General features: G+C 45.3%; 3 protein-coding genes across 3 annotated transcripts; 2 read left to right on the forward strand and 1 right to left on the reverse strand.

The window, feature by feature from the left end:
- The first annotated feature begins 1,648 nt into the window (after nucleotides 1–1,648).
- Nucleotides 1,649–4,324, forward strand: LOC125515255. The gene is made up of 8 exons (XM_048680693.1): nucleotides 1,649–1,882; nucleotides 1,991–2,128; nucleotides 2,248–2,369; nucleotides 2,724–2,865; nucleotides 2,944–3,073; nucleotides 3,163–3,242; nucleotides 3,333–3,464; nucleotides 3,779–4,324. Exons 1-8 carry the CDS (start codon nucleotides 1,664–1,666, stop codon nucleotides 4,037–4,039), a joined length of 1,224 nt encoding a protein of 407 aa, XP_048536650.1. The 5' UTR covers nucleotides 1,649–1,663; the 3' UTR covers nucleotides 4,040–4,324.
- An 831-nt stretch (nucleotides 4,325–5,155) lies between these two features.
- LOC125515259 (protein MAO HUZI 4, chloroplastic-like) lies at nucleotides 5,156–6,766 on the forward strand. The gene is made up of 6 exons (XM_048680696.1): nucleotides 5,156–5,333; nucleotides 5,410–5,569; nucleotides 5,711–5,811; nucleotides 5,911–6,039; nucleotides 6,182–6,270; nucleotides 6,368–6,766. The coding sequence occupies exons 1-6, from the start codon at nucleotides 5,286–5,288 to the stop codon at nucleotides 6,504–6,506; spliced, it is 666 nt and encodes a 221-aa protein (XP_048536653.1). The 5' UTR covers nucleotides 5,156–5,285; the 3' UTR covers nucleotides 6,507–6,766.
- Nucleotides 6,767–6,776: 10 nt separating this feature from the next.
- Nucleotides 6,777–10,487, reverse strand: LOC125515257 (endonuclease 2-like). Its single transcript, XM_048680695.1, has 7 exons — nucleotides 10,057–10,487; nucleotides 8,019–8,123; nucleotides 7,798–7,937; nucleotides 7,577–7,669; nucleotides 7,424–7,491; nucleotides 7,245–7,318; nucleotides 6,777–7,140 (listed from the first exon to the last, which is right to left on the reverse strand). The coding sequence occupies exons 1-7, from the start codon at nucleotides 10,349–10,351 to the stop codon at nucleotides 7,010–7,012; spliced, it is 906 nt and encodes a 301-aa protein (XP_048536652.1). The 5' UTR covers nucleotides 10,352–10,487; the 3' UTR covers nucleotides 6,777–7,009.
- Nucleotides 10,488–14,902: the final 4,415 nt, after the last annotated feature.

Here is a 14,902-nt window from a genome sequence, read left to right on the forward strand (position 1 = left end):
TAGATTTTGTTTTTCCCTTTTTGTTTCTGTTTAGTTGTGGGTGAAACATACAAAAAAACTTAAAAGAATGAAAATACAAAAAAAAATACTTGTCTTTCATGCCTAAAAAGTTTTTCAAAAGGAGAAGTGATTGGAAAGTTATGCATTGAAGAAGTGAGGGTCGACCTTGAGCACTTGTGCTCATGCTCACGGAAACAATGTAGAATTTTTCATGGAAGTTTCTCTGTAAATAATTATCCCCTTGTATATATCCATTGTATTATAAAAATAATGTGCCAAGCTTTGGTTTTAGGATGATTAGACTGCTTGTTTACTATGTGCAGAACAAAAACAGAAACTTTGGTTGTAGTGCATGATTTTACATTTTTAACTGGAAAGTCAAATGGGTCTGAAACTTTTTGCATATTACCTCTGTACAAAATTTTCAAATTGTCATATTTATTTCATAATTTTAGGAGTTGCATAATTTTACCAAACTTCCAGATTACTACAGACTGTTCTGTTTTTAACAGATTCTGTTTTGCGTGTGTTGTTTGCTTATTTCGATGAACCTATGGCTAGTATCGGGGGGTATGAACCATAGAGAAGTTGGAATACAGTAGGTTTAACACCAATATAAATCAAGAATGAGTTCATTACAGTACCTAAAAGTAGTGATTTGCTTTATTACACTAACGGATTTCACAAGTTTTTGTTAAAGTTTTGTGTGGATGAAGTGTCCGAAGGTCGAGGAGCTATCAATATGAGAAGAATAAAGAGAGGAAAGAGTTCAAGCTTGGGGATGCCCAAGGCACCCCAAGTAAATATATCAAGTATACTCAAGCATCTAAGCTTGGGGATGTCCCGGTTGGCATCCCATCTTTCTTCTTCAACAAATATCTGTATACCTCGGTTTTTTATTTTGTTCACATGATTTGTGTCCTTTGTGTTTTTGTTTTTCCTTTAAGAACCATGCTAGCATGAGATAGCCCTTCATTGATTTATAGAATACTTCATGTGCTTCACTTATATCTTTTAAGAATGATCTTATAGAATTGCTCTTTGTGCTTCACTTAAATCTTTTGAGTATGGTTTTATAGAATGCTTCGTGTGCTTCACTTATACATTTTGAGCTTGGATATTGGTTAGTCTATATTAATTGTAGAATTCCTGACAAGTCTTAAGGTCATCGAATTATTATATGCCTAAGATGCTGTCTTAGAAGGCAGCTTTTTACATCATCATGCCAATAATGACTGTAGTGCGCTGTACGCATGTCAATAAAGCTGGTCATACTGATGGTTACAGTATGTTGTGGTGGTACTTACCTTTTCTGTAAATAAATGGATAGGGTAAATTTGTTACTGCTATGAGCACCCACATATTTAATGATTACTACTACTAAAGGTGTACATAGTTGATCCACCACATCACGAAAAGAAAACCAAATGGCTTTAGAGCAAATCATAGTGGTGGTTGGTTTTCTTTTATTAGTTTCTGAATTGGGTTGAGGGAGTTAATCTGCAAGGCTGATTATAGAGATGAGTTAACTATTTAGTATATTTACGCTTTTCCATATTGCATTTCGACTTCATCAATGTGATTACCATTTTTTACCTTATGTTGATAAATTTAAGAGTGAGAACAGCTTTGCTTTACATTTGTTTTTTCTTTTCTTTCTGTGATGCGCCTAATAATTGTTTTATGTATCAAACAGGTACCCTTGTCCCATGTTCCTGAGCCAGTTTGCAAGACTGCAAGTGATTGGATCACCCAGAGATCTCCTGATGCATTGGGAGAATTTGTTTTGTGGTGTATAGATAGCATCATGTCTGAATTGTCAGGTCCAACTGTGGGACCTAAGGGCTCGAAGAAGGTTGTTCAACAAACTCCAAAAGCCCAGGTAGAATTCATCACACTATGACTATCATTCATCCCAGTATTGAACTTGTGGTTACTTGTTGAGTTGATGTTTTGACTTCATTTTTTAACCAAACATTTGTTTCATCAGGTTGCAATATTCGTTGTGCTTGCCTTGACTTTAAGAAGGAAGCCAGATGTATTAATAAACCTCTCCCCAAAACTAGTGAGGAACAGTAAATATCTTGGACAGGAAAAGCTTCCCATCATCGCCTGGGTTATTAATCAGGTATTACTCAGTTTCCTTATCACCTTCTTGCTCCCTTTGAATTATGTTTACTTCTGAGGCCCTAATATGCATATTTTCTATTTCCTTACACAATTTAATTTTCGTGTTATATATGATAGGCATCTCAAGGCGACCTAGTCTCGGGAATGTTTTGCTGGTCGCATTCCCTATTTCCCACAGTGTGTGCAAAGTCAAGTGTGAACCCGCAGTCAAGAGATCTTGTTTTGCAGTTGCTCGAGAGGTATACTTACTGTAAATATGTATATGCCATTTTTTGATTATTTCTTAGTGTTCTTATACTGACTGTAAATATGTATATAACATTTGGTGGTTTTATTTTAGTCTTGTGCTAATAACTTTAAATATGTACATACCATTTTTTGATTATATATCTTAGTTCTTATACTAATAACTATAAATATGTATATAACATTTTGTGATATCTTAGTTCTTATACTAATAACTATAAATATGTATATAACATTTTGTGATTATATCTTAGTTCTCATATTAACTGTAATTATGTGCAATACACTTTGTGATTATATCTGAGTTCTTATACCTCCAGAAGTGCTTAATGAGATTTCATGTGCAGGTTTGTGTCTACCCCTAATGCCTCCAAAGCTCGGGCTATGCTACTGAATGGCGCCGTTAGAAAGGGGGAGCGCCTGGTTCCTGCTGGAACGCTTGATCTCTTTATGAGATGCACATTTCCCGTGCCTAATGCACGTGTCAAGGTTTGCTAAATTATCCCCTCCTTTCTGTGGCATGTTTAATACGAGATGATATTCTAATGCCTGCATTGAACTCTTTAGGCTACAGAAAGGTTTGAGGCAGCCTATCCAATAATAAAGGAGCTGGCTCTTGTTGGTACTCCTGGCTCCAAAGCTGTGAAGCAAGCATCACAGCAGCTTCTGCCGTTGGCTGTGAAGGGAATGCAAGAAAGTGAGTAGAAACGTGTTCATTTTGCAATACAGAGCCAGTGAAATTTTGTTCTGCAAATTCCAGTTAGCTTACCTGTGTATTATGTACAGATAATGCAGAGCTCGCCAAGGAGGCCACTGATGTGTTCATTTGGTGCCTGACTCAGAGTCCAGAGTCCTACAAGCTGTGGGTGAGTGATCTTTTTTGTTTTCTTTGCATTTGTACAGCTCTGTCCTATACAAGAAAATGGCTCAGACTGATGTTTAATTTCTGTTTCCAGGACAAGCTTCATGCAGAGAATATCCAAGCCAGTGTTGCGGTCTTGCGCAAAATCACTGCTGACTGGAAGACACTCTCTCCCAAGCTCAACTCTGAAGCTCTTAAAGCAACTCTGAAGAGCCTCAAGGCTAAGGTGAGCTTATGTGCACGACTTCTTTTTTTACAGTTCAGATGCTTCATCCAGTCTGGTTGTAATTATGTGCATAGTTGTTCTACTAGGAAATGCTCTGTAGAAAGTAGTTCAAGCTGTTGTGATGCGAAAATGCGACATATGTGGCATTAACACTTTCTAAGCATGAATGCAAAGCTAATTTACTTGTTGATCAAAGATACTCCTGTATGTGGCATTGACACTTTTTAAGCTGTAGTAGTATTTACTGAACTATCAGCACATCCCTGCATATATCTGCATATTATAATCTTGTGCACATCTGGTTGGTATTGCAGAATGAGGCGGCTCTGGAGGAAGCTGAGGACTCTGGCGAGAAGGCATCCATCAAGGAAGCAGACAAGTACTGCAAGGCCATCATCGGGAGGCTGTCGCGCGGTGCCACCTGCCTGAAGGGCAGCCTGCTGGTGATTGCGCTCGCAGCCGGGGCCGGCTTCATGCTCTCCCCCAACCTGGACCTCACCGCCGACCTCGAGAAGCTCCAGGCGATGGCGTTGGAGCTCCAGGCCGTGGCGTCGGAGTACCTGCGGTCCTTCTGAACATACGGTTTATACTGAGAGGGGAGAGGGGAGAGAAATAAGAGGGGAGAGGATAGGTCCTAGACAAAGAGAGATATACTAGTTCGTCTGAGTCGGTTACCGTTTTTAGCATCTTTCTCCCAAGACAGTTCTCCTGGGAGGAGGTGGCAGCGACAGTTGTTTTTAATTTATGTTAATTAATCCGTAGACTGATATCCGTGATGAGATGAGAAGGTTTGGGCCAAATGGCTCGACCTGTGGACTGAGACAGTTTTGGTTTTAAATCAAAAATGTTGTTGAAACTTATACCATGTCTCTGTTGGTTTGTGTTTTATCCATTTTCACTTTGCATGCTGTTGTGTTTTATCCATTTTGCACTTTGTATGCTGTTGATTTAATCGTTTTGTTTCACTCTCGGGTCTTCTTTTCTTGCTTCTTTTTTTCTTGCATCACTTTTTTTAATTTTTTTTGCAGGCAGTGTGTTGGTCTCTCGCCGAGGTAACTGACTGTGTGTTGCAGCAGAGTCGTGCGGGTATCTGGTGCTGATCACGGCTACTCGGAGCAGGCACCGAGGCACGTGTCGGCGAGGAGGCGGGCGGAGAGGGCCGTCCCAGTCAAGGCTCGGCACATGGGCAACATGGCTACAGTTTGAGGTGAGGATGTACGTACTAATAATGGATCGTGAAGCTGGACGTGGTTGAGCACGGACGGTGGTGCTGGCGGCCACCGCCCCCTCCCACTCCGGCGGGACCCGCCACCCCCACCGACCTGCCCTTCCCTTCCCAAGATGGTAAGGCAAACGAAATCAGTGGAGTAGTCACTCAATCCTTCCTACCATACCACGGAAGTGAATCCTCTAACACCAAGGAGGGAAGTCACCTAAGATAAAATTCTCTAACTTCCGTTCTTCACTTCTATATAATTAAGGCTAAAATGATTTAAATTAATTTGCAAATTACAAATCTACTTTATACACTTACAAAAATTACATATAGATAAAATTAATTTTAAATTTATTTATCTCAATAGTAACTATGTACAGTGCCTACTTAAATAGATAGTACAGTGTTTGCTACAGTATCCATGACTTTTCTTTTGTATTTTACACTAGTTTGCACTGTAGCTATGTTAGAGGATCCACTTCCCCATACCACACCACACCACAGCTCGGCGCCTTGCCTGCTTCGCCACTCCCACTAGTACAAAGGGGAAGGAGGGGGAGGCCCTCTCCCCCCTTCTCCTCCTTCCTCCCGACCCCCGGCAGGAAATGGCGGCCTCCTCTCCCTCCGCCCTCGCGCTCTCCCCCACCACGCGGGTAAGCCATCAGCTTCGCTACCACCCTTGTGCCTTTGCTTGACTTCTTTCTGCTGACTTCTCGCCTGCTGCTGCAGGTAGCTGGCTCGTCCGTGCTGCTGGCGCTGAGGCGGACGCCGGCGACGCGCCTGGCCGCGGTTTCCTCCGGCCAGCTCCGCGCCTGCTCTTGGGGCGCGCTGCGCCATCTCCGGCCGGAACCCCCCCGCTCCAGGGCGCCTCTGCTCCGGCCTCGCGCATGTACGCACGCACGCCACGCTTCTCTCCCTCTTTCTTTCTTTTCACCAAGAGATGGCAGTTCCACTCTAGTATCCGGTCGACGACCTCGCAAGGCCATGGGTTGACTGACTGACTGAATTCATTCTTGCTCCCGACGTACAGGGCTGTCGACGTCCCAGATTGCCAGCTCCGCCTTCACCCTGGGCACCGTCGCCGTCCTCCCCTTCTACACGCTCATGATCGCCGCCCCCAACGCCAACATCGTAAGCCCGCCGTCCCTCCTTCCTCTTCCTCCTCTCCCCCACACGCGGCGGCCACGCCATTGACAGGAAAAAAACATATCCTCGTGCCTTTCTGCGCAGACTAAGCGCGCCGTGGAGAGCACCGCCCCCTACGTGGCGCTCGGCCTCCTCTACGCCTACCTGCTCTACCTCTCCTGGACCCCCGACACCATCCGCGCCATGTTCGCCAGCAAATACTGGCTCCCGGAGGTCAGTCAGCAGTCCTCACACTCTCTGAATGTTCAATACCTGCAGCAACACTAAAATTCAGTACAAGCATTGTGCAGTGTCTGAATGTTCTTGTGCCTTAGCAAAAAGTATAACATGTGTGGTTCCTCGATCTCGCGTGTAGTTGCCTGGCATTGTGAGGATGTTCGCGAGCGAGATGACCGTTGCCTCCGCCTGGATCCACCTCCTTGCCGTCGACCTCTTCGCCGCAAGGTCAGTTGGCCATGTTTTGTTTGCTTTCAAGTGTATGTGATTGTGAGGACTGTGGTGGTAGGTGTTCATGTTTTCCTTGTTCTGGCTGGTGATGCAGACAAGTGTACCAGGATGGCATCAAGAACAACATCGAGACCAGGCATTCGGTTTCGCTGTGCCTGCTCTTCTGCCCCATTGGGATTGCCGCTCATGCGCTCACTAAGGTACTGGCGGGTTCCACAGGTCGACCGCACTGACGACCGATTGCGTGTAGGCAGGCTCCCCTTGTTTAGATGGCTCAGATCGTGAGATTCAGATATATGAATAAAATTGATTTGATGCACCATCTGTTCCATGTAGATTTCACATTGATTATTCCCACCCATTCAATTGGAATTGGCTCGAGCAACTGAATCTACTCTTCATAGAAGGGCTAGGACAGCTTATTTGTACTATCTGAGTCATGTCATGAAGAAATGTACATCTAATTTATATCATGTCTCAGATTTAATGGTGAGACACAAATGTAAAGAAATGAACTGCACTTGCGGATTGGGTTATTGTTCAAGCACATAGACAAATAGAGGGTTTATACTACAACTTTACAACAACTGAATTTCTGAATGCTCTGCCAAGGTTGCGTGATTCTTATTACAGACTGTGTAAACCTATAGGAGTGGTAATTGATCAATCTGGCGTGTCAGCGGCAGCTACAATACCTTCCAGCCCGTATATCTATATGTGTACAAGTATAGCTATTTTACTGTATGTATAACGGCATGGTATCTGCTTTCTTCTTGTCGAATATCCGGTTGAGTATCAAGGCCAGCCTTACGCCGGCCTGTGCTAGTCTCTTCTCCACAACCGGGTACCGGGTGAAGTAATAATCATCTGCATTTCACAAGAGTTGCCAACCATTAGCACTGCACTCTGGCTGGCAAAATGCATACACTGCTTTAGGTTTTACAAGTACTGCTGTGAACATAGACACTGACCTCCTAGGGTGATGTTCTGCACCACATCTTTGTAGGCGTAGTTGCACGACAGATTTATGCTCTCGATCGCGTAGCTGCAAGGCGGATTCGATACCATGCCATGTCAAATCTTGCGATCGAATTAGTTGTACAGGACACGAACTGGAAAAAAAGGGGAAGCAATGGGATATGAATCCTACTCGTTTGCGCAGGTCGCCTTCTTGTTGGCGCAGTTTTCCCAGTGACCGACATCGTCGGACCATCCCTCCTGCAGATCACAGCTAGCATTAGAAACACAGCAAAGCTATTGGTGGCAGTATTTTCAACTGTTAACAGTCTTGTGGTGTACAGACAGTGAGGTTCGTCTGGAGTGCATCCACCATGGTGTCCATGCTCTTGTTGTAGAAGTCTTTCATCACCGTGTCGATGATGCTGACATCCCACACCTGCCAACACACATAAGAAACATTCCGAGAAGTTCAGTTCAGACCGAAAGACATAACAATGAACAGAGCTCCTGAATGCAGACACAAAATGTAATGCTTGACGGAAGGCATGGCAGGAGGATACGTACGTGGTGGAGGTTGGCCTTCCTGCGGTACCAGTGCACCATGATGGTGTTCCCGCCCTCGTCCTCCTCGTAGCCGACGTGCAGCGGCTGGTGCACGTCGCCCACGAAGTGCGCCAGGAACATCAGGCTCTCCGTCAGGTTGTCTGCGTTTCGATGCGAGCCAGTGTTGTTAAGAAATCAGAATTATTGCGTGTTCTGACAGGAAGTAAGCTCATGGCACTTACATGAACTCTTGGGAGAATCCCCGTAGGTGTAGAGCTGGTCCGTGTAGTTGTTGATGGCCCCGACGACGCACATCCCCTGCTCCCCGCGTGAGTTGTGGCAATCCCCTGAAATTCACACAGCCACATGAGCCCACGATCAAAAACCCAACACAAACTTCAACACTTTATGCCTGACTCTTCTACTAGTGTCTGCTACCACACTGCCTAATCATCTTGTGAATTTTTTTCACTTGCTAGTCTATTCATTTGGCGACCGCACGCAATATATCCACTAATGATGCCATCGATATATATATATCATTAATAATAATATAATACTCCTTCCGTAAACTAATATAAAAGCGTTTAGAATACTAAAGTAGTGATTTAAACACTTTTATATTAATTTACAGAGGGAGTAGGTTAGTATGTGGTCACATCCATTCCATCATCATCCATGTGACCATGTGACTGTGATCGCCGGCGTCCGTCCGTCGGTCGCGCTCGCTCGCGGGCAAGCCCACATGCCTGCCGCGCAGCGAAAGAGAACAAGCACAGCGATATTCTGTTGTCGCCCGATCAGATCAGATGGCAGCAGATCGGCCTCACTTGCCCACGTGCAGTTCTTCCTTTTTTTGAGGGAGTGCAGTTATTTAGGTGATCTGATGAGATGGAGGAACACTGTCTGCTCTGCTCTGACGAAAACGATCGGTGGAATCGTGTCGGGGGATGCGTGAAGCAAGCAAACTAATTAGGCTCAGAGAGTGGGAGAACCCTTTGTCTTGACTCAACCTCTCCCCTCCCCAACAAGCAACATCGCCGGTTGGTCCCGGATCACAAGATGGCATATATGCGATAGGCATGTGCAAGCAATGGATCTGCCGATACCTCCCCCTCATGCATGCAACCAATCTTATCTCAAAACAACATTTCTTCTTATATTGTCCTACACATGTTTATATTCCTTTATTCTTAAAAAAAAACTCTTATTTTCTCTTCGTTGTTAGCAAATCCCCCGTCAGTCCGTTGTCTTTCTTCCCCCTTCCGTAAGGCAAGCCGGCGAGCACTTGTGGATTCGCCTCCCCTCTGCCTGCTGCTCCGGGCGCTCGGTGGCGGGGAGGAGAATCCTGGTACCTCGGCTTCTGCTAGTAGATAAGTTAGGGTTTTAGTCCACGCAGGACGCTTGGATGGATGACGACGCTTCTTTGAGTCGGTCTTTCGGACATTGATCCTCCTCCAGTTCGTCCATCGGGACGGATTAGAAGGAGCGCCGGTGTACACTCATGACAGCTTCTCGAGGCAACGAGGTTAGTGTTTGTCATTGTGTGTACGCGACGACGAGATTTGGTGTTAGGTTTTTTATAGATCAATTAAAGGGATCAACGACGACGACTACGGCTCCATGGCACTGGTCCTTGGGGTAGGTGTACGAAACTTCCCGGCCATCATCAATAAGGTCAAGCCGACTCCGGTATGGGAGCGACGACAACTGGGCGTCGGTGGCTCGTTCTGACGGTAGCAATGGTCGTTCGGTGGTTCAGAGACCTCATTGTATTTTTAAAAACATATTGGTTTTTTTGTATTTTTGATAAATTTTTTTATAATAGATATAAGTCTTTTCGGCCAAAAAAAAAAGCTGAATGTGTGACAATACTAGTGCATTTTCCTGGTGCATTTGTTTTGCCGTTTTGCTAATTCTATGTCGATGTTTTTTCCCCTGTAAATCTCAACCCTCTAAAACTGCGCATTTGGTAGACTTACACTAAGCTATAAATACAATTTCAATATTCCTACACGAAAAAGGGTAGGCACATAATTGTCTTACAATGAACATCCTAGACAATTGTTGAATATCAAAGTCATTGGTTTATCTGGACATGTGTATTTTTTTAAAGACTATATGCGTTGTCAGAAAATAGAAAAGCATTTTGTTGTTGGTTTAGCATGCGGTAACTAGTCATGGCGTTAATTAAGCTCTGTTCGGTTTGCATCAGAAACCATAATTGATTGAACTAGAAAGGTACTACTAGGAAAGAGGGGGGGAGTAGGATGAACTGACGGGAGAAGTTGAAGTTGCAGACGTTGGGGGTGTTGGCGTAGTGGAGCGGGCTGGCCCAGTGGTAGCGGAAGCGCATGGTGTCCGCCCACGGGCACATCGTCGACAGCTCCCCGCCCGCCAACTCCGGCAGCAGGTCCTGCACCGCCGCCGCCGCCTCCTCCGACAGGTACTTCTCGGCGATCTTGCAGACCATGATGTGCCCCTCCTTGCCCCACGCGTCAGCGCGGCGGGGCGCGGAGGCGGCGAGCAGCGAGACGAGGAGCAGCAGCAGCGGCTGCGGGCGCGGTGCCGCCATCTCCTCCCCTCTGCTCTGCTCTGCTCCGCCTCCTTGCCCTACTCTGCTTCTTGCGCCGTTGACGGAGGAAGGGGGCAGGGGAGCTGGGTCCTCTGCCTCTTTTTCTTTTCTGCTGGTCGTCTTGGGATGGGGAAGTTGCTTCGGGTTTGGGCTTCCTTTATGTACTCCGGGTCTCGCAGGCCGCAACGTGACGTATAATTTGGTGACACGACGGTCTAACAGGGCCGGGCTGATCGTGGCCCAGAACAACTCTAACAGAGAGAGTCCATATGCTGCATTCTGAATTTTGCAATTTTAGTCACGAGTTTAGTGAAGGAAATATGCCCTAGAGGCAATAATAAAGTTATTATTTATTTCCTTATTTCATGATAAATGTTTATTATTCATGCTAGAATTATATTAACCGGAAACATAATACATGTGTGAATACATAGACAAACAGAGTGTCACTAGTATGCCTCTACTTGACTAGCTCGTTAATCAAAGATGGTTATGTTTCCTAACCATAGACAAAGGAGTTGCTATTTGATTAACGGGATCACATCATTAGTTGAATGATCTGATTGACATGATCCATTCCATTAGCTTAGCACCCGATCGTTTAGTATGTTGCTATTGCTTTCTTCATGACTTATACATGTTCCTATGACTATGAGATTATGCAACTCCTGTTTATCGGAGGAACACTTTGGGTACTACCAAACGTCACAACGTAACTGGGTGATTATAAAGGAGTACTACAGGTGTCTCCAATGGTACATGTTGGGTTGGCGTATTTCGAGATTAGGTTTTGTCACTCCGATTGTCGGAGAGGTATCTCTGGGCCCTCTCGGTAATACACATCACTTAAGCCTTGCAAGCATTGCAACTAAATGAGTTAGTTGCGGGATGATGTATTACAGAACGAGTAAAGAGACTTGCCGGTAACGAGATTGAACTAGGTATAGGAATACCGACGATCGAATCTCGGACAAGTAACATACCGATGACAAAGGGAACAACGTATGTTGTTATACGGTCTGACCGATAAAGATCTTCGTAGAATATGTAGGAGCCAATATGGGCATCCAGGTCCCGCTATTGGTTATTGACCGGAGACGTGTCTCGGTCATGTCTACATTGTTCTCAAACCCGTAGGGTCCGCACGCTTAAGGTTACGATGACAGTTATATTATGAGTTTATGCATTTTGATGTACCGAAGGTTGTTCGGAGTCCCGGATGTGATCACGGACATGACGAGGAGTCTTGAAATGGTCGAGGCGTAAAAATTGATATATTGGAAGCCTATGTTTGGATATCGAAAGTGTTCCGGGTGAAATCGGGATTTTACCGGAGTACCGGGAAGGTTACCGGAACCCCCCGGGAGCTAAATGGGCCATGATGGGCTTTAGTGGAAAAGAGAAGAGGCAGCCCTACATGAGCTGTGCGCCTCCCCCTTCCCCTAGTCCTATTAGGACTAGGAGAGGTGGCCGGCCCCCTCTCTCTCTTTTCCCCCTCCGCGAATCCTATTCCAACTAGGATTGGGGGGGGGGGGTAGGACTCTCCTGGCGCACCCCTTGTGGCCGGCCAGCCTCCCCCCTTTTGTCCTTTATATACTGAGGTAGAGGCACCCTAGAACACACAAGTTGATCCACGTGATCTATTCCTTAGCCCTGTGCGGTGCCCCCAGCCACCATAATCCTCGATAATACTGTAGCGGAGTTTAGGCGAAGCCCTGCTGCCGTAGTGCATCAAGATCGTCACCACGCCGTCGTGCTGAACGTCATCGAGCTGAACGTGTGCTCGAACTCGTAGGTGCCGTAGTTTCGGTGCTTGATCGGTTGGATCGTGAAGACGTACGACTACTTCCTCTACGTTGCGTCAACGCTTCCGCAGTCGGTCTGCGTGGGTACGTAGACAACACTCTCCCATCTCGTTGCTATGCATCACATGATCTTGCGTGTGCGTAGGAATTTTTTTGAAATTACTATGAAACCCAACAGTGGCATCCGAGCCTAGATTATTTATGTTGATGTTATATGCACGAGTAGAACACAAGTGAGTTGTGGGCGATATAAGTCATACTGCCTACCAGCATGTCATACTTTGGTTCGGCGGCATTGTTGGACGAGACGACCCGGACCAACCTTACGCGTACGCTTACGCGAGACCGGTTCCCCCGACGTGCTTTGCACACAGGTGGCTTGCGGGCGACTGTCTCTCCAACTTTAGTTGAACCAAGTATGGCTACGCCCGGTCCTTGCGAAGGTTAAAACGGAGTCTATTTGACAAACTATCGTTGTGGTTTTGATGCGTAGGTGAGATTGGTTCTTGCTTAAGCCCGTAGCAGCCACGTAAAACTTGCAACAACAAAGTAGAGGACGTCTAACTTGTTTTTGCAGGGCATGTTGTGATGTGATATGGCCAAGACATGATGCTGAATTTTATTGTATGAGATGATCATGTTTTGTAACCGAGTTATCGGCAACTGGCAGGAGCCATATGGTTGTCGCTTTATTGTATGCAATGAAATCGCGATGTAATGCCTTACTTTATTACTAAGCGGTAGTGATAGTCGTGGAAGCACAAGCTTGGCGAGACGACAACGATGCTACGATGGAGATCAAGGTGTCATGCCGATGACGATGGTGATCATGACGGTGCTTCGGAGATGGAGATCACAAGCACAAGAGGATGATGGCCATATCATATCACTTATATTGATTGCATGTGATGTTTATCCTTTTATGCATCTTATCTTGCTTTGATTGACGGTAGCATTATAAGATGATCTCTCACTAAATTATCAAGAAGTGTTCTCCCTGAGTATGCACCGTTGCGAAAGTTCTTCGTGCTAAGACACCACGTGATGATCGGGTGTGATAGGTTCCACGTTCAAATACAACGGGTGCAAAACAGTTGCACATGCGGAATACTCAGGTTATACTTGACGAGCCAAGCATATACAGATATGGCCTCGGAACACGGAGACCGAAAGGTCGAGCGTGAATCATATAGTAGATATGATCAACATAGCGATGTTCACCATTGAAAACTACTCCATCTCGGTTATGATTTAGTTGATTTGGATCACGTAATCACTTAGAGGATTAGAGGGATGTCTATCTAAGTGGGAGTTCTTAAGTAATATGATTAATTGAACTTAAATTTATCATGAACTTAGTCCTGGTAGTATTTTGCAAATTATGTTGTAGATCAATAGCTCGCGTTGTTGCTTCCCTGTGTTTATTTTGATATGTTCCTAGAGAAAATTATATTGAAAGATGTTAGTAGCAATGATGCGGATTGGATCCGTGATCTGAGGTTTATCCTCATTGCTGCACAGAAGAATTATGTCCTTGATGCACCGCTAGGTGACGGACCTATTGCAGGAGCAGATGCAGACGTTATGAACGTTTGGCTAGCTCAATATGATGACTACTTGATAGTTTAGTGCACCATGCTTAATGGCTTAGAATCGGGACTTCAAAGACGTTTTGAACGTCATGGAGCATATAAGATGTTCCAGGAGTTGAAGTTAATATTTCAAGCAAATACCCGAGTTGAGAGATATGAAGTCTCCAACAAGTTCTATAGCTAAAAGATGGAGGAGAATCGCTCAACTAGTGAGCATGTGCTCAGATGACTAATACATGTTCCTATGACTATGAGATTATGCAACTCCCGTTTACCGGAGGAACACTTTGGGTACTACCAAACGTCACAACGTAACTGGGTGATTATAAAGGAGTACTACAGGTGTCTCCAATGGTACATGTTGGGTTGGCGTATTTCGAGATTAGGTTTTGTCACTCCGATTGTCGGAGAGGTATCTCTGGGCCCTCTCGGTAATACACATCACTTAAGCCTTGCAAGCATTGCAACTAAATGAGTTAGTTGCGGGATGATATATTACAGAACGAGTAAAGAGACTTGCCGGTAACGAGATTGAACTAGGTATAGGAATACCGACGATCGAATCTCGGGCAAGTAACATACCGATGACAAAGGGAACAACGTATGTTGTTATGCGGTCTGACCGATAAAGATCTTCATAGAATATGTAGGAGCTAATATGGGCATCCAGGTCCCGCTATTGGTTATTGACTGGAGACGTGTCTTGGTCATGTCGACATTGTTCTCGAACCCGTAGGGTCCGCACGCTTAAGGTTACGATGACAGTTATATTATGAGTTTATGCATTTTGATGTACCGAAGGTTGTTCGGAGTCCCGGATGTGATCACGGACATGACTAGGAGTCTAGAAATGGTCGAGACGTAAAGATTGATATATTGGAAGCCTATGTTTGGATATCGGAAGTGTTCCGGGTGAAATCGGGATTTTACCGGAGTACCGAGAAGGTTACCGGAACCCCCCGGGAGCTAAATGGGCCATGATGGGCTTTAGTGGAAAAGAGAAGAGGCAGCCCTACATGGGCTATGCGCCTCCCCCTTCCCCTAGTCCTATTAGGACTAGGAGAGGTGGCCGGCCCCCTCTCTCTCTTTTCCCCCTCCGCGAATCCTATTCCAACTAGGATTGGGGGGGGGGGGAATCCTACTCCCAAAGGGAG

This window comes from Triticum urartu, chromosome 6 (genome assembly GCF_003073215.2).
Source record: "Triticum urartu cultivar G1812 chromosome 6, Tu2.1, whole genome shotgun sequence".
NCBI classification, from domain to species: domain Eukaryota; kingdom Viridiplantae; phylum Streptophyta; class Magnoliopsida; order Poales; family Poaceae; genus Triticum; species Triticum urartu.